Source organism: Pholcus phalangioides, unplaced genomic scaffold (genome assembly GCF_987345545.1).
Source record: "Pholcus phalangioides strain wild (caught in Gottingen) unplaced genomic scaffold, Ppha-v1.0 ptg000043l_1, whole genome shotgun sequence".
NCBI classification, from domain to species: domain Eukaryota; kingdom Metazoa; phylum Arthropoda; class Arachnida; order Araneae; family Pholcidae; genus Pholcus; species Pholcus phalangioides.
The window spans coordinates 4,021,388-4,040,509 of record NW_028301629.1 but is presented as its reverse complement, the minus strand read 5'-3'; the positions used below and the strand labels follow the sequence as shown (position 1 = coordinate 4,040,509).

Here is a 19,122-nt window from a genome sequence, read left to right as displayed (position 1 = left end):
GTACGTATTTTGATGCAGAAGGAGAATTAGACAGTTTCAGAGCAGTCTTGACGTACACGGAGGATTATCTGTTGCCTGCTAATTGCCATAGTTGCCATTCCATCATTATTATTATTTTCGTTATTCACTTTCCCGCGCTCGCGCTGATTGGCCGCTTCACGGAGCGCTCGTCCACGCATGCGCAGGAAACCCGTCAGCCAATGACGATCGTGGATGAAGGCGAGTAGGCAATTGGCGCCACATCTCTGTTTGTTCCTAGTGGTGTTTGTGTTGCGTTCAGTTCGCTCCTCTCTTTCCGTCGCAGCACCTTTTATCATTTTCTTGTTTCGTTATATCTCAAGCGCGTGTCTCTGTGTGTGTGTGTACTGTTGTTCAAGGTTTCTAGCTGTTGTTGTTGCTGTCGCAGATGCGGAGCCCCCTCCGGTGGGATGCGGTGATGATCCGTCAGGCATCACGGCTAAGTTGCGACGACGAACTCCTCCAAGGATCATGCCCTGCGCCCGTCGTGTCTTAGGTGATGAACGATGGCTCTGGGACGTAACGTGATGTCTAAAAGTACTGTCATTCGCACAATAATTTCGGTAAGTAGACATTGGTTTTTTTGATAGGCTTTTTTTAACATGTTAACTAGTTAACAGGCATTTATTATTAAAATTTTAAAAGCTTTCATCAGTCTTAACCTCTTCCCTCCATAGGTATACATGTAGTCGGCCCAGTGTTTCGCCGCATCAAATTTCAATTTCACTCCTCCGTCGAAGAGTGAAAATACTCCGCGGTTTTATTTTTGTTTTTTTTAATAAAAAATACCCCTCTTTTTACAAAAAAAAAACCCTTGAAATTTTGGAGAGGAATGATGTTTATTCTTCAAAATTATTTTTTCGGACAACACTGAATCGGCCCCGCTTAACCGGATATCAATGACTCCAGCGCATACATAATGTTAAGCGGCAGGGCCGTAACTGGGGGGGGGGGGGCAACTGCCCCGGGCGGCAGAATTTACGTAGGGAGAAAGAACACCATTACAAAATTATCGAATTTTAAAGTTGTGGGGCCGGCGAAATAATGTTTGCCCCGGGAGGCATAAATTCCTAGTTACGTCCCAGTTAAGCGGGGTATCCAGTATGCGAGGAAAAATTCAATTGCCACAATTCATAAGTTGAAAACTTGTGAAGAATAAATAGTATTATTGAAGCTTCTCGAATAAATCAGACATAAAAAATGAAATGAATATTATATTTAATTACCAGGACACACAATACCTAAGATTTTTACTTTTCATTATATGAAAGTTAGTGCTCTCTGTTGGCTTCACAGAGAACAAAAATAATTAAATGTAGGTATTGAAGACAACACTTAATACTTGGAGGCCAGTACGTACTCTCAAATGTATTATCTTAGTCAAGTGCCATATTTCGATTAATTCGAGATGTTTCATTCAACAAAAATATTATGTGTGTAGTGGTTGATATGTATTAACAGTTGATTTGTTAAGCCTAATATTCCATTAAACTGGGGAAAAAAGTCGAAATTATCATTAGCGGAAAACTTCAGCATTGTCTCTACGAGAGAGATTTAGGTGCCGGAGGGTTTTAATTCGTTCAAGCGGGATATCCGATTAAACGGGGCCAACTGTATGTGTACCTCATTTTTAACGGTTTTAAATGATTCCTTTTTCAAGACCTGAGGTACAAATAGTTACGTGCACCCAATTGAAATGATCGGGGTAAAGGTTTCGACCCAAATTAATTAATTTTTTTATTAGGCATTTTGACATCAATAAATGCAAATCAATTGAAAAAAATATTTAATAGTTCTTTTTTTCAGGTGCGAAGAGATTATAAGAGTATCATGTTCATGGGCTCCCGAGAAAAGTGATATCTTTTCGAGGCCCCTTCCTAGCTAGAAATGCTTGCTCACTAATTTACACATGCCTCGCTCGCCGAAAATTTAAATCAGATCTCATTTCCATAAGCACTGCGACAAGTTTAATGGGCATCAAGACCGGACAAGGGTGGCGCAAGATTTTGGGGGCTTAAACATTTTTTGTCTCGTATTTTTTGCCCTATACAATCCACAACATACATACTCAAACCACGGGCCATATGTCATCATCTGATGTGACTAGTGACCTCAAACCTAGTTTTGTAAAAAAGAGCCACATTTCCAGATCACTTAAGGAATCTACGCGGTGCAGTACTACATCACTTACGTGACCTACGGTACACTTCTACACCACTTATGTGACCTACGGTACAGTTCCACATCATTTATGTGACTCGCGGCATCTTTACTGATCACTTGAATCACCCGCGACATCTTTGCAGATCACTTAAGTGACCCGCGCACACGTAGCCTAGAGCAGAAGTTTCTAACGTAACTGCTCTTGCGAAACCATTCATGGTTATGAAGTTGTTCCCTTTAACCTTGATGCTTACGGAGATGTTTCACGGTACCTCGATAAATTTTGAACATTTTCTCCAATAAACAGGGTGCCCAGTGGATTTTACAAAAGTTGTGAGGACCAAAATTTCTCACTCTTAGGGGCTAGAAAGTTTTTGAAAACATTTTTTTTACGACTTATAATTTTCAGATGAAACGGAAAACAACATTCATCATGTCTTATCCATCTTAGGGTGTTTGAAAATGGCGTCTGTTTTTGAAATTCATTGAAAAAAATTCCAACAAATTACAAAAAAAAAAGCAATCAAATTGAAGTAACAGAATAAAAAGACAGTTTTGATCTAGAGGGAGCATAATTCTGTGAAGGCTGCCAAATGCCTTTTTTCTTGACATTTATTTTATCTGGGGTGTGAAGCCTCAAAAATTTAAACAAATTCAATTATGATCACTCGTGGAAAATTCCCCATATGCTTTGCTTTTAACAAAAAAGAAGAATTTGAAGGGAAAAAGTTGTTTTGTTGAATTATTTCCGTGGTTCAAATGTCCGCATTTCCTAACCGGACATTTAGGACCAGGGGAGAAAAACTAATGAAATCACTGTTTCTCAGTTATCCAGTCATCCAAATGGCCTGAATTGTTTCAAACGATTACACTATTTCGTCAAAATTAAAAGTAAAGAATAGCTGTACGTGTATTGAGAACATGAAATTATTTTCTTCGAAATTTCTCCGGGTTCTGTTATTTTTGAGGGTTCCGTGACGTTGAATCCCGCGGAATCCCCAAAAAAGTTATGATAAGACATTCTTTTACGCTGCGATTTGTAGCTTTTTTTAATCCCCGCTCTTTAGCAATTTCAGCAATAACTAGCAAGTTTGTCTGAAGTTTAATTTTTTACTTCGATATCGTGTATTTAGGAGCGCAATTTTTTGTATTCTTAATTTAAGTACAAAGGCCACAACAGACAAAATGCCCAACGAATTGGCTGAAAAAAGATGTCCATAAAAATATGGATGTATATAATCATGCCCATAATGATGAGATATGATTACTCAGATATGGTCTCAGTTTTTTTTTTGGACTCATATAAGGACATCACTAAAATATCAATTGCACGCAACAACTGAATATAATTCGCAGTTATCAAGTCTGCCTGCGGTCAACAGGTTGAGAAACACTGGCCTAGACAGCTCGAGGGATCAACCTTATATTGCTAGTGGTGGTCCAAATTTTCACTGTAACCCAAGTCATATGCTGGAAAAAGAATTGGAAGAAAAAAAGATATAATGGTTATAGCCTATAAGCTTCTTCTGTTTACATCAAATGCCCCCGTCAGGCCAGAGGATGGCATAAAAGTTTAGACTTGATTTAATGGGTGCTGAGATTACCATTACTTAATGAGGACACATTATCGATTGAGACATAACTCTGAGCAGGCTTTTTTAAGGCGGTAATCAATCGGGCCGTAATAGGCCTATCCAGACAAAAAAAAAGTGTGCCGAGCATATCGTTGGTGTTTCTTTCCACACAATTCTCGGGACTGTAGGCGTTAATTGATGGATTAGACCGAAGATAAATACGCCATCTGGACAGGTTTTATAGCAATATTCTGCCGACGTGATTGTGGTCAGTCACGATCCGATCGAAAGAAGCAGCTGTCGGCCTTCTCATTGATTTTTTTTTTTAAATAATAATAGTTATTATTATATAGCGGCCTTGTGAAGTTTATACTCGACGTGATCGACCTTTCTTTTTCTTAAGGAAGCAACAGCACTAACAGGAATTGGAAGATAATATCAAAAAATTACTTGGGATGAATTTTCTGCACCATCCGTGATGTTCCCATAAATACATATATATATACAGTACGTGCAGATTAAAAATGTTAATGATATTTATAGGTTGAAAAACCGAAAAAGAAAGACTATATCGGATAACCAAATTTTTTTTTTAAAATGATGGACATTTGATTATAAGTGCCATTTGCATTCCCCAATTGTTAGAGTCGTGAGAAAAAGTAATTTTGGTCAAATAATGAAAATTTATTCGAAATAAAATCATTATGTGTACATCTAGGAGTCAAGTTTAGAATAATTTTTCAACTTTTTGCAAAGAAAATTATTTTTTGACAGACATTAAAAGCAAAATATAATAATACAGTACATAAATTTTTTCTCCTTCGTTACGTGTTTTTTTTCCTCGACATCTCTTTTGTTTCTTTTGCCCGCTTATGGCTCGATATAGAGCCAGTCACGGGCTTTAAACTTCTGATTCTGGTTCTCCGTTTCTTTGAAGGCGTTGCTAGATCTCTAAAGATCGTGCTCGCGGTCTCTAATATGATGAGGAAATTCTCACCTGCGTGCAAAAAGTACAGTACAAATAAAATTTTATCACCGGAGGGTGGCTTTGAAGTTATCGTACAAACTTTAACACCTTCACGTACTGTACAAGTTTTTAGCACCAAATTTGAATGATCTGTATTCGAAGTATTGGCGATAAATAATAAAAGGAATACCTTAGGGAACAGTACTAGACCTCACTCTTTTTTCTGATTTATATAGATGAATTAATTATGCCTTCTAAAATTGCATGGCAGAATAGTATCGTTCGCGGATGACACTGTATTTTATGTTGAAGATAGAAATATTTCTCATTTGGTAACTATAAATTGAAGATGACCTTAGACAGATTAACACGTGAATAGCAAAAAATAAATTACTTCCAAACGTAGAAAAAACAAAATTCTAAAAATTAGACATATAAAGCCAGAAATTCCAATATCAGTAAGATTGCACGTTTGTAAATACCCTTGTCAAATCTGTTCTTGCAGTCACATAGAAAGAGTAAAGAATATACCTATTTAGGTGTAGTTATGCAAGACGATCTAAAATGGAATAGCCATTCTAACAATGTATGGAATAGGATAAGAAAACAAATTGCAGCTTTACATAGATTAAGAAACATAAATCCGGAGCTCCTTAAAACAGTTTTCCCATGCTTGGATCCAATCAGGAGTAACTTACGCTATTACAGAGTGGGGAAAGGTGCCTACCACGATAACATCAAGAACTTAATTAACATCTATAACGTTATAAAACGTAAGATTAAAAACATTTAATAATCTAAATCTACTAAAATCAGAAATTTTAATACTTGATCTTAGGCAAATTTATGTGTATAAAATGATAATTTTCATGACTAAAAACCATAATTTATTTCTCAACAATAACAACGATAGAACCTCAAATAGATACAATTTCTTGTATTCAACTCCAAAAACAAATATAAATACCTTGTTCAAAAAAGTATGAATTACCTGAGAACAACGATTTATAACAAATTCGGAAAAAAAATTATCAGACCTTAGAAAAAAATAAACATTTCAAGAAAGAAATTTTTATATTTTCAAACTCTATAACGAATTTTGAAACGTTTATTGGAAATATGAATAGGTTACCAACGCAAAATTTTAAATATATAGTACCTTTAAAAAAAACCAAATAAATCAAGAGCATGCCGTTTATTGTGAATAGAATTTTTTTAAGCTTTAGGACGGATCAAGTAGGTCCCTAAGAGCTGCACAGTGTATGTATTGTTTTGTTGTGTTGTCTTTCATTTGTATTGCATTTGTATTTTGTAATTTTGTATTGTAAATCTAAATAAAGACGAGTTTCTTTGTTCGCATGTTAAAAATAGAAGAAAAAAAGGTTAGTGCACAGTATAGATTTCTCTTTCGCCCTCTGCTATGTGAACGAGGAGGGGGAAAAAAACAACTTCGTTTCACAGAGTTACAATAAAGCTTCGCGATGTTTAGAAACGAGGTAAAAATAAAAACAAATAAACCGGGGACAGCTGGAATGAATTTTTTCCATTTGCGTTAGGACGAGATATCGCGTCCCTGATCGTAAAGAGGGGTTAACACACGCAGGAACACATACTCTATCAATCTATTTAGCGATTATAAGCAGTTGTGGTTTTTTTGGTTAAGGCAGCACTTCTCAAAAAGTGTTGCCGATCTTTGTCAAGGGCGTCGCGGGAAATTGGTGATATTGATTTGTGCCTTTTCGGTCTATGAAGTGGTTCTGTGCTAGACTATCCTGGAAAGCCATGGATACATATTGACTGAGACAATAGAGCTGAGGGAAACAGAAGTTTAAGAACTACTGGGAACTGAGAGACACCCAGGCACTGTTGTACAGGTGTAATCCTCTCCCCCTCAGAATACCCAACGTACGCTACCAATAGGTGAACCCAAAGATGGAGCGGGGAAGGGTGGAAGTGGGCATTATTCGTGTTTCTGCGTTCACCATATGCAAACCCTCTGTGATTCAACCCCCCCCCCCCCTCCCGAGGCAAGGGTAGGCACACAAGATGTTTGAGGGACAAATTCATTTTGAAAGATATTACCTGATTAGGATAGGATGGTGATTCTTAACAGATCAGATACAGAGAAATTCTGTGTCCAGTCAAAATGACTTTAAGAGAGATTTCGTCCTTGGGAATTCAAGTCTGAATTTTAAGCGTGGAGTACTGCATACATCTGAGAGATATTGACCCCACCCCCGTTTCTCCGAATATTACCGCAGATCTCGATTCGGTATTCTTTTCTGAGAGAAACTAGAATATATGTATTTCACGAGAATATTATGGCAATGCCGTTGGACTTCCTGTCCTCCATTGCGGAGGAATGGAAAGGGCCACATACACAGACAAAGAGATTAGATCCTCCCCGCCCGTTTGTGGGTACAAGTATGTACATAATGTATACATAATGCGTGGCTTTGGGAGCCGGAAAAGGATCCATGCATAATTCAGATGCGTCATTGATAAGCATATTATCGGAGAGAGAGAGAGATGGATTCCGGGAAATGGAGACATGTTTGTAAAGGGATCGAACTGAGTTAGTTCTTCAAAGATGACTTGAAATAAATATGGCTCTGAGGAATTCATAATTTTGAGGATAGAATAAAGCTTAAGAATATACGTTTTTTTTATATATTATTATTATTATTGGAAAATATATTCACAAAGTGAAGAAAATCATCGATTATCCCCTCATAAATCACACATGTAATAATTTTCACGCATTTGTATTATTTTTCGATTCGTGTCAAGATGATGGATGATGCCCTATGGAATTTTTCCTCTTTTACGATTTTTCACTCAAATAAGTACGATATTTTTCTCATTTCTTCAAGAGAATGCCGACATTATTCTAATGGACTTTCTTCAGGTCATTATTATTATTACGATTTTTCTTATTTGGGTGTCGACACTTTTTTTGCGGCTCTAAAATGAGTATTTTTCCGACTGATGTCTATTTTTCTCAAAATTTTATCTGAAGTGTGTCATTTATCAAAGATGTGTCATCGGCACGGCTTTCTCATAAGCAAATGGCATATTCTGGCTTTTTTTTTTTTGGAAATGAGCTTTTTCGGAATCAGATACATATGATTACATCTTCAACCTAATACCGTGTATCTGTTTATCTGCTTCATGGTATTATAATGAAGGACATGCTCTCTCATGAAGAAATCTGATAGGACTCCAGCCCGAAGCTGGATACCAAACTCTTTTGTCAATATAAATTGGGTAGCAATCGATTAGTGGATAAATCAGAACTTATGATTTCCGGCTGGAAACCCACCTCAGAATGTGTTCCTTGAACTAAGCCCTGCATTTTATGATCTGTGGCCGATTTGACTATCACCATGGTTCAATAAGGGCTAAATATGAATATGTTTGATGTTCAGTGTCAGTTTTGGTATGTATCCCCATTGAAGAATAGATTTGTAAACAGTATACAGTATATTCCTTCATGGGGTTGAGTTACCACCCTTCAAAAAGCATTTAGATTAACAGACCTAGGTTAATATAGCGCATAGTTTCCCAACCTTTTTTGTCCCATCGCCCCCCTTCTTCAGAAATTTTTTTCTCCCATCGCCTCCCAACGCAATCTAACCCATAGGATCTTATGTTATACCGCCCCTCTGGAATATTTCATTGCCCCCCCCCCCGGAGGTGTTAACGCCCACGTTGGAAATCACTGATACAGCGTATAAAAGGTATTTCCTTTCGATATTTTAATTTTTTCACCAAAATGTAATTTTTCCCCCTAATTTTTAGTTAGCTTGGCTTATGCTTCTGTGTAGAACGGCATTAAATTGATCTTTGACGATGGCCCAGGATTGTATAAGGGTTACTAGGCGCATATAAAGGGGAGCGGACCCATCATCCTCCATCTTTGCACAAAAAACTGGTTTACCGTTCCCCAGTGATGTCTTATTGTGGAAAAATATAGTAAGATATGAAACAACGATCTCTGCAATAGCGATAATATAGACGCCACACTTCTGCTCAAATATGGCGGATGGATCAGCCTAGGAATTTCAAGGGGCTGTAAGGGTAACGGCCCCAGGGAGTCTTTTAACTAATTTCGAATCTCTGGCTGAATCTTTTCCACATCCTCAGAAAAAGAGTACCCATTTATGGCAGTGGTTCCCAACCTTTGAACTTTGGAAGAACGCGGCCCTGTAAATCGCTTTTCCGTAAGTGAAAGGCCCGTCCATACAAACAAATTACGAGAAATGAATGGAAAAAATGAAACAGCGAGAAACACTGCCCTATGGCTTACTAAATTCGACGAATACTCAAACTCAGAATTATTACAATTTTAAGGTGATGCCTGGCCCTTAACGCGGGCTATCTGTCACCATACTCAAAATCACTAATCAGTATAATGTTAGCTAGCATTGCACTTAAATAGGGTGTCGAACAATAAATAAGTTATCACTATTGCTTTAGTTAACATCGCGGTACTCTCAAGCAACAAATTGAAGCCTGTCTACTCATCTTAATAGCGTCATGGACCCCTCCCCCCCCCCACCTTCTGAAAGTGAGTGTGCTTACTAGTTACTTCCCCCGTATTAACTCTCGAAAATCGTAGTTTCGAAGTTCATTTCCATAAAGCCTCCTATGCATTTGATGGGGCTTCCGGGTCAGTTTGTTAAGATGGCCCAGGGTCGAAGAAGTGTGCTATTCGATTTAAAAAAAAAGATTACCAGTAGAGCCCCCACCCTTTTACTTCAGAAAATGAAAGACAGGTGGCAGCACGAACACGAAACAAGTGCAACTCTACAAACACGTTACAACACTACGTTAGGGCAACACATTCACTCAGAACACACACTCCGGCATGTGGCAATTCGTTAGAAATTCCGAATGGGAATGCTTACGAGGTGCATGTACGGTTAAAGCAGCAGTAGAGCCCCGCGAGACTTCTTTTGAGGAGGAGGTCACATTTCTAAGGTGGACGTAATTTTGACATCTCGTAGTCTGGCGTTTGTAATACGAAAAGGTGATACCCAGCAACAGAATGCTTAGTGATCCAAGTGTTCCATCACCGAAAGTGGAATGGAATAATGGCATTGGAAAAGCGGGAGGGGGGGGGGGATCATTGCTTTCCTCAGCGTTTGACCAAGGGAGGGGGGTCAGCGAATATGAGCTCATCAGAAGACGCTAGTGCAGAATAAGAAAATAACGTGAAACTAGTGGAACCGGGAAAAGGGGTCTTCTGACTCACAAAACAAATGGATATGCGGCAAACCTAATGTACAGTGAACACTGTTCTGAATCAAATATTAACGTGAAGGTTCGGGTCCCTGTCATTCACGACGATTTTCTCACACACAAATAGAGTATTTTTTTTTCCTTTTATATCCCGAGACGAATGACCGATTCCTGATCGATTCGTCGTTCCGTTGTACACCGTCATGTAGGGATTTGATTAATTCGATTTCTTTTTCTTTTCTCAATGTCGTGGGTCCATCCATCTTGTTTTCTTTTTTTATCCACCCCTGAGGCAACGCCCACTTTTCACTCTCACACACACGAGGCCATCTTTCATGTTATCACTCACGACTGATTTAAGGCCTTCAAGAGAGAACCGACCGACTACATGGGATTTTTATGCATTAAAGGTTATTAGGATATATTGACGGTTGTGTGCATGTTGTCCCGTTTCATACACCTTTTTATGTCACTGAAAGTGGAATGAAATAATGGCATTGGTGTTCTTTTCTACTGGTATTCATGCCTGGAGGACAATTTCCACGACCAGGTAAATTTTTGAAATAGAATTATACATCGGAAGGGTCATTCTTTGGTAATGTGCGGGGCTGTCTTGCAAATCATGAACAACTGGGGACCCCACACACACGATAATTCACGTTAATTGCAATTAACATGAACCAGAGGACCCTGGGTTGCGCCCAGTTGCGCTTTGAGACGGTCCTGCCTACGGGTGTTTTTGCTCGACTGCTTAGTAAATTCCAGAATGAAATATACAGTTACCGGGCTCTATCAGCTTTCGATCTTTACACACAACAGCTTCTTAAATGATGGACAGACGTGGCTCGAAGCTAACAGTGAGCAGGCCTCATTTAAAATTCAGACATTATACGAAACAAGTAAAATAACCTGCCATGATGTTGCTTTAAAATTCAAAAACCAGATGGCAGCACCGTTTGAACACATAATTAGAGCCATTCAGAAAAAAACTTCACGTTAGGTACATAACACATACACAGCATATTCCGACGCGTACCAATTCGTTTGAAGATCCTCATAGGAATATTTAATATTTGCAAGTGCGGTTTAGCAGTAGCAGCTTAACACAGAAGGACCCCCAAATCTTTCTGTCTCTCTCCTTCGATTTCCATTCATTCTGAACTGTTTTTTTTTTTGTTCTTACCTTCAATATTTCCTTTTATTTTGTTATTGGGAATTTGATTCACTGTTTAATCACTATTACTAAACCACACATGCACCTCGTCCATATTCCTTTGCGAAACCTCCAACTCTGTTTAATCACTGAAAGGAACCTCAAACATCTTTGGGGGGAATTCGGATCCTCTTACTCGTTAAGAAGACTGGTTGAACGGAATAGTGGGGTCTGTATTTCTTGTCTAACACGTAGATATACCTACCGTAATTAAGTGTTTTCAAAATTCAAAACCTGCCCTTGTAATTCGGTGTTTTGGATTAGTGGGATTCTACTACAGGGCGATTCAAAAAAGATGGGAAAAAATTTAAGAGGTGGTAGTGTATACACCAATACACATACAATTCCCATCAAAGAATGCAAGGACTAACATGAAACGCAAATGCGCTAGCGCGTTTCGAAACGGTCGCTCCGCAAACGTTAAAACGGCATTCCTGTTGAAATTCATCGGGAGAAAAAAAGAACACAGTGCATGCAAATGTAACCTGGGTAAGAAGAAGAAACCGCATGCAAACCTGCGTCGCAGTGAATAAAAATTGCAGACGGCAGCCCCGTGAAGTTATTCCAGCGTGAAACCGCGTTCTAACAGTTGTAACGCACGGGATAACGGCGCAATTTAGTAATACTGAAAAAGCAGACATGCATTTCATTTCCAGCCAACTTTTTCTTTTTACAACTGCAGACCGGTGAATATAATTGAAAAATTTCGCTGACCGGTGAAAAAATGCATTGGAGAAACAATTTGAGTTCCGGTAAACAATAGATGAATAATTTGTAGACCAGCCAAAAAAGTAAATAAAGAAGAAGAAAAAAATAGGAGAAATAATTTTTGTCGACTGAAGAAAGTGGGAAAAATAATAATTGGCGGATTAAAAGAAAAAATAAATATTTATAAGAAGTACTTCTCAGAACATTTGACGGATACAATAGAAATGAAAACCATTATATGGAGTGTGTTTTATTTATTAAATGTATGTAGTGTCTACCTACATAGATTGAGCGGAATGTTTTGCGACCCGGCGAGTTGCAGAACACTGCTCTACTGACAGAAGCACCGAAACAGGAGCTCTAGGACTGGTACCAGTTATGTAGAAGAAACGATGTTTAGCAACCTTCCGGGTCAACCACAAAATTCAGCCGCGGACTATTTTTTTGCATTTAGCACCATAACGATGCCAGGTTCCACATCGCCCTTAAAATTTTCAGAACGACTTCTTGCCAGTGTCTAGCCCGGTTCTGGTATGAAAAACATTCCTCGAATTGAAAGGAAGTCTCCATGGCGAATGATTTGCAGATACAAAAAAAAAGCATCAGTTGATGAGGTGAATTGATGAAATGACTGTATTCATCATGGAAGAGAATAATGGACAAATGCTGAGTTTCAGCTTTATCGAAATGCATTTAAAAACCTCTGGAGCAACCTACTCTTAGTGGTGAAGAGAAAGATGGAATTTTCAATTTTTTTTTATCATTGTAAGTGCGCGCATCCCCCACTTTTTTTTTTATGGATTCCGGTGAGTATCAAATTTTTGATGGTTCATGAAATTACAGTAGATTGAAGATATGGGGTGGGAAAAACCCTCTTCTTTTTAAGAGATGATTGATCACTTTTCCGTGAACATGCCGAGTTACGCCCTCTACTTTTTCTTTTTGCTATTTAAAGACTATAATGTGCAAAAAAAATAGCCACCGGAGTTGACATGGTTATTGGATATTTGATGACGGCTTATTCTTTGGCGTTAGCACTCCTTTCTGAGGTACTGTATATTTTGTTTCGTGTTTATTGGAATTCGATGTATCAGGTGGTTTTCCTTTCTTTCTTTCCCCCCTCCCCCGCCGATCTCTCCCTTTGATGTAATCTTCCCATCGGATCGAGTTTCCATGGCTCCTGCATCCATGTCACTTGCTGCAGCTATGGTTCAAATTCTTCAGAGGAATGTTTATGAGCTGCATGTGCTGTTCAGTGGTAGCAGCAGTCAATGTAGTAAAGGATGCTTACACTGGAACCATCAACATGAATGATTGCGCTGACTGTAGTGCCTTGTGGAATGTGTGCTGTCCGTTTAGATACATGGCGTGAGAGATGAGTTGATGTTAAATGATACACGCTCATTCACTTACGCGTAAGGGCAAGATGTCGGTCAAGATGAGAGTTATTTCATCCTTTTAATTTTTCTCTTTTGTTCTCTTGCTGTAATTATGCGGGAGGGGGGGCCGACAATGGCCATTTGCCCCCGAGTTTTACAGGATGATCCAAGGTAAGCTAATTAGAAAGGTAAGCTATGTAGAAATTATCATGACACCCTTCACCCCGGATCTGCTCCGGGGTTATTGCGGTACGGTATAAGTTATGTATGTGCTTATTCGAATCGTTCAAATTAATTTCCATCACTTTATTATCAGGTAGTGTTCGCAATCGCGATGATGACGCCTGTTGCTGTCTATGCTGAAAAATACGTCCGCCCTCCGTTTTGCCAGTCGATTCAGGTCAGTATCAGTTCATTATCATGTTATGGGATTTATATTCATTGAAAATATCTATGAATGAATGATGGAAAGAAAAAAAAACAGTAAAATCAAATTACTTTAGCAGGTAATTTTCTAAATTAAGGGGTTAGTTCTCAGTTGGTCACAAAGGCAGGGTAGATTTATCCCCTTACTTTTCATCCTGACGGAGTCCTTCAAATAATAGCAGTGTTCAAGCTTCTAGGCATGGCTCCACATAAGGCAGAGGGGGGATATTTCCAGGGCAGATTTTTTTCCATGGTTTAGTCCAGTGTTTCCCAAAGTGGGCAATATCGCCCCCTGGAGGGCGATGGAAGGGTTCGGGGGCAATAGAAGCTATGGTTATAACATAGGATTCTATGGGTATTTTTCTAGTTGGGGGCGATGAGAGAAAAAATTTCTGAAGAAGGGGGTGATGGAACAGGAAAGTTTTGAAAACTATGGTTTAGTTCATTCGGAACTCCTGATGGTTGCTGAACTGTTTCACGAAACCCAAATAAACATGGACTTTTCTTTAACATGGGTATTTTTTTTCATGAAATTACGAATAAAAACAGTTAAGAAACTTTATTTTGATATTGCGTAACACCCCAGAAAACTTTCGCGGAACACGTGGTGGAACCCTACCCTATCATCTAGAAAACTCTAACAGTGTAAAAGTATGGTTATAGCTCAAGGGAAACCTGTAATGTAGGAACATCTTTAGAATAATTTGCACAACTGCTGTTTAACAATTCTCACAGAACCACAGGCGAGGTCTTATCATAGACATAAAATAGTATTTCTTATTCTTACTCTATAGGTCTTACGGATCCGTGGGGTTCTACGAAACACCTCTTGAGAAACGTGCCTGTATGGTAGATAGGCGCGGATCCGTGTGATGTGTCGGGAGGATTAACTAACTAGGTTTGTTTGAAAACTCGTCCCATATTTTGCGGGACAGATAAAATTTCCCCATTAAATACGGCTCTTGAGAGAGAGAAGGTCTCGCTCCCCGAATCCGCGCCTGTACAGAAAAAAACAGGCGTTAAGAACACAGCCGGTTGAGAAGACATTAGTACTAAACTAGCGTAATATTTCCCTTGAACCTCTAGATCAGCGTTTCCCAAAGTGGGCAATATCGCCCCCGGGGGCGATGAAATATATAGGTTTAGTATAGGATCCTATGGGTTGGCTTGAGTTGGGGGTGGGCGAGAAGAGCAACAATATTTTGAAGAAGGAGCGATGAAACGGAAAGTTTGGGAAACTATGATCAGGGTTTTCAACGTAAAACTTCCCGCGGAACTCTTGATACTTATAAGGGGCTGTTCCGCGGTATACCCTCGATAGCTATAAAGCTGTTTCGCGGAACCCTAGATAATGAGACTGCAACGGGACTCAAACGTTTGAATATTTATAAAACAAAAGTGTGTCCCTATTGTCATCTTAACAGCGTCATAGCTCCAGGGCAAAATGAAAGAAAGTTTCGGCACCACCTCTTAATTTACATGTTTATTGTCGTAAATCATTGTGCCAGATCTTATTGTGGAAGCTCCTATGCAACTGAGGTCCCCGTGCCGTACCCGGGCAGGACTCATGTGATAACATGGCCCTAGGTGTCCTATAAAGTCTGCAATTCAAGAATACTTACTTCTAGTGGCTGAAAAATTTCCAAAAAAACATCCTTGTTATAACTTTGTAAAATTCGATGTGAAAAAATTTAATGTTACTATTTTTAATGTCATCCAAATGGCCTGATTTTTTTTAAACGACATTATCTCGTTAAAATTCAAAATAAAGAATAGCTTTGCGAGTATCAGTAACAAGAAAGTTTTCTTCTTTGAAAGCTCATCGTGTTCTGAGATTTTTAAGGATTCCGTGGCGTTTGATCATTCCGATCCCCCAAGAAAGCTGTCACGGAATCCCAAGGTTCCGCGAACACCAGTTGGAAAACCATGCTCTAGATGGCCGACTTTCAAGGAATTTCTGCCCGGAAAATCATTGAATCTGGCTATTATTTTAATTTCAGCACTAGGCTATTGTGTCTTAATGCATTTCAGGTCAGTTCTTTTGTCGCTTCTTTTTCGATTCGGTCTCAAAACTTCCAATAACCATTGTCCATTTACGACAGGCCAGTAGGTCGCCGTAGGCCGATAACTCCGGCATGGTTCAGCTGCCATCTTTGGCCAGCTTGGTATAATATACGATATCAATTACATATAGGCTCTTTTTGAATTGATCTCTAGATGAATTCAATCGACTATAATAGATATTTTTACCCTTTTTGTGCTGGAAGCCATTGTTTTAGGCCTCAATTTCCCAACCCATGATACGCTCACACAAGCAAAAAACGTCCAAGAACTTGCAATTCATTGCAAGTGCATATCTCTCAGAAAAAAGTCCACAGATTAAAATTTTCGGTGATAACAAAGGCCAAAAAACTATCTATTGTTTTAAAATTCTTAAAATGTGACCGATCGCTCGAGAATGCCCAAAATATGACCTGTCATAAAAAAATATGACGTCATAAAAATCCGAGCCCTAGTTATGACACATCGTACTATGCATTTCTACGGAATACGCAAGCCTCCCTCACGTGTGGGTACACAGCCTCCCTACGTATTTTTAGGAATGCGCACATTATTTGGAAAAGGGGAGGGGGATACGAATTCCTTATTCGCACTTATGGGAAAATTCTTCGCATTTTTAGGGGGGGGGGAAGGCTTGCAAGGCTCCTATACGTTTCTAGCGGCTTTTACGCGTATCAACATCACCTATAGAACAAGGACTCCGTACGAAGCTTGTGATGTCAATGAAGAAGGCCATTTCTCCTATTGCCATTGGATATACTGCAAAAAAAAAAAAATAATAAAATAAATAAAGATATCGGCCTGCTATATCCAATGGCAATAGGTGAAATGGCCTTTTTCAGTGACGTGACGAGCTTCGTGCGGAGTCCTTGTTCTATAGGTGGTGTTGCTTATATCCTCTACGAAAGAGTTCTGCTCATTTCTAGTAGTAAGCAAAAATCCCACTATTCACGCAAGTCTCAATATCTAAAGGCTTGTACGTCACCTAAGCATTTCTATGGGATACTTGAATCATGAAAAATTGGGAACCACTACTTTAAGATATTGATGATATATCATTTATGTTAAGAATAGTAGACACTGACGGTTTTCTTCTGTTTCAGTCAGAGGACGAAGTGGGTGATGCTGACGCAAAATCATTTCTGTGGCACCTGAAAGACCGAGAGCCACCCGTTTACTTCTTTGGTACCATTCACGTCCCATACACAAGGGTCTGGTCATACATTCCGGACAACGTTAAACACGCTTTCCAGGAATCGGACAGCGTGTTTTTCGAGCTGGACCTAATCGATCCTTATACAATAGCTGCTCTGGCCAAATGTCAAATGCTGCCTTCCGGTAAGTACTCGTATGGGGGACCATTACAGTATTACGTAAGCACCCATGGGGTAGGGCGTTTCGCATTTACTGACGTTTGAGGACAAGGTGGGGGACGAGGGTTCGAATGATTCTTAGGGCTAAGCATGGGTAGTATTGTAAGATCGAGGCTAGACGGAAGCAATAGAAGTTGTTGTACGTGGCAATCTTGAAGACACAGCGAATTTTTTTTTTTTTTTTTGGGGGGGGGGGCAGGCAAACCGATCGATCGAAGCTTTGCGGGGGGGGGGGGGGTTAAGTAACTAGCTTTTAAAAAGCATTTTAAATTATCGAACTGATTTAAACAATATACATGGGAATTTTTTCTTCAATATTTAATTTTTTAAGCAAAAATATTTTAATAGTTTATGTCTTAGGGGACAAGGGCTCGTATGCTTTTGCGTCCTCCTCTGGCGCTCAGCGAAGTCTCCTAGATAAGGACCAGTAACAGTCTAGAAGGCTTTTGCTCAGCTTACTTAATTTTGCGGACTGGGAGGGGGGGGGGGTATAAGTGCTTTGCTTATGTTTGCTGACAAGGGGGGAAGGGTCAAAAATTTCCAAAATCCTGCTTACGTAATACTTAAATGGCTCCTATGTAACGACTACGCATCCTTATCGTAGTCTATCCGACCTTTGAGGTTCCTTGAATCTCAAAAGTTGATTGCTAGCGATAGAGCCTAGGCCACGTATGGTCATAGTCTCCTGATCCATTAAATGACATTATATTTGAAAAAAGTTTTTTTTTCCTTCATTGAAGGCGAAAGCTTATCCGATTTGCTACCCAATGACGTTTACCAGAGGTTGAAGAAACACCTGGATTATGTGAAGGGCATGATGCCATCCTGGTTAGGTCCGTCGTCCGAACAACAGCACAGAGGTGGCCGAACGGTAGGAGGAAGCATAGGAGGAGGCCTATACGCCGACTACCTGTTCAACGCGATAGCGGGCAACTGGGAGAGGAAGAGGCCTATCTGGATCATGCTGATGGTCAACTCGTTGACCGAGAGCGACATCAAGGCCAGGGGTATACCTGTCCTGGACCTCTACCTTGCCCAGGAAGCCCACAGGATGGAGAAGAATTCCGGAGCCGTCGAGAAAGTGGACGAGCAGTGCGTTCCGCTCAACGGGCTCAACTTCACACAGGTCAGTCAGTGTTTAACTTCATTCCTAAAGCCGGGTTTTCCTAGGAGTAGAATTTCTGCGCCGTATGCAGCGTGAAAACGCTGATTGGTTAAAAACTTGAAATTCAGTTTTTTTTTTTGACCAAGCAGAGTTTTCACGCTGCACGCGCTGCAGAAATCTGTTTCTAGGAAAACCTGGCTTAACTTAGATTTCAGTTATTATGCACGTACCAACTTCACTCATTGCCAAGTCATGCAAATGACGCATTTTCCCTCAATACTTAATCTTCTGCGTAACTCATGCAGTCGAGTTATTTCATACTTGTGCGGTTTCATTCATGATCTTACGAAATAAGACTGAAATTAATTGACAAAAGAAAGGCCACGCTTGTCAGTTCGCCTCGTGGGTGAGCGAGTTTCTCAATGGGTGAAATAAAAGCCACGACACACATCATGTGACTCAATGGGCCACATGAATTATTCATCCGTAACAGGAATCGCGTCGAAGATTAAAAGCCCCCTTTACTTGACGGACGCTCTCAAATATATCCTCCATTGATCCCCTCGTCATTCCGTTAATCAGTGAAGTCGATTCAATTTTAACGCACATTCGTTGGGAAAAGTATCGAAGGTGACGTCTCTATCGATCGACGTCATGCCGTGATGCAATAAAGAGTTTGTGGGTGGAGGGGGGGGGGAAGAATTGGAACCGAACAGATTCAATATCGGAGCTTACTGTTTGTTTTCGATGCTTTTAGGGCTTGATTCTGACGTAAAAAATCCATGCCGTCATCTCATTTCTTTAAAAATAAATACCTACAGATTCAGTGGAATGTTGTCGATTCACTACGCAAAAAACGATGCGCGTATTCACCAATTTATAATATGTTCT

General features: G+C 39.6%; 1 protein-coding gene across 1 annotated transcript in view; it reads left to right on the top strand.

The window, feature by feature from the left end:
- The first annotated feature begins 251 nt into the window (after positions 1 to 251).
- LOC149063810 (metalloprotease TIKI1-like) overlaps positions 252 to 19,122 on the top strand; it is a 70,371-nt gene continuing 51,500 nt past the window's right edge. Inside the window, exons 1-4 of the mRNA XM_089255657.1 lie at positions 252 to 581; positions 13,583 to 13,666; positions 16,857 to 17,091; positions 17,867 to 18,252. Of these exons, the coding sequence (XP_089111783.1) occupies positions 525 to 581; positions 13,583 to 13,666; positions 16,857 to 17,091; positions 17,867 to 18,252 (762 nt within the window). The 5' untranslated portion in view covers positions 252 to 524. The remainder of the gene's footprint in view (positions 582 to 13,582; positions 13,667 to 16,856; positions 17,092 to 17,866; positions 18,253 to 19,122) is intronic.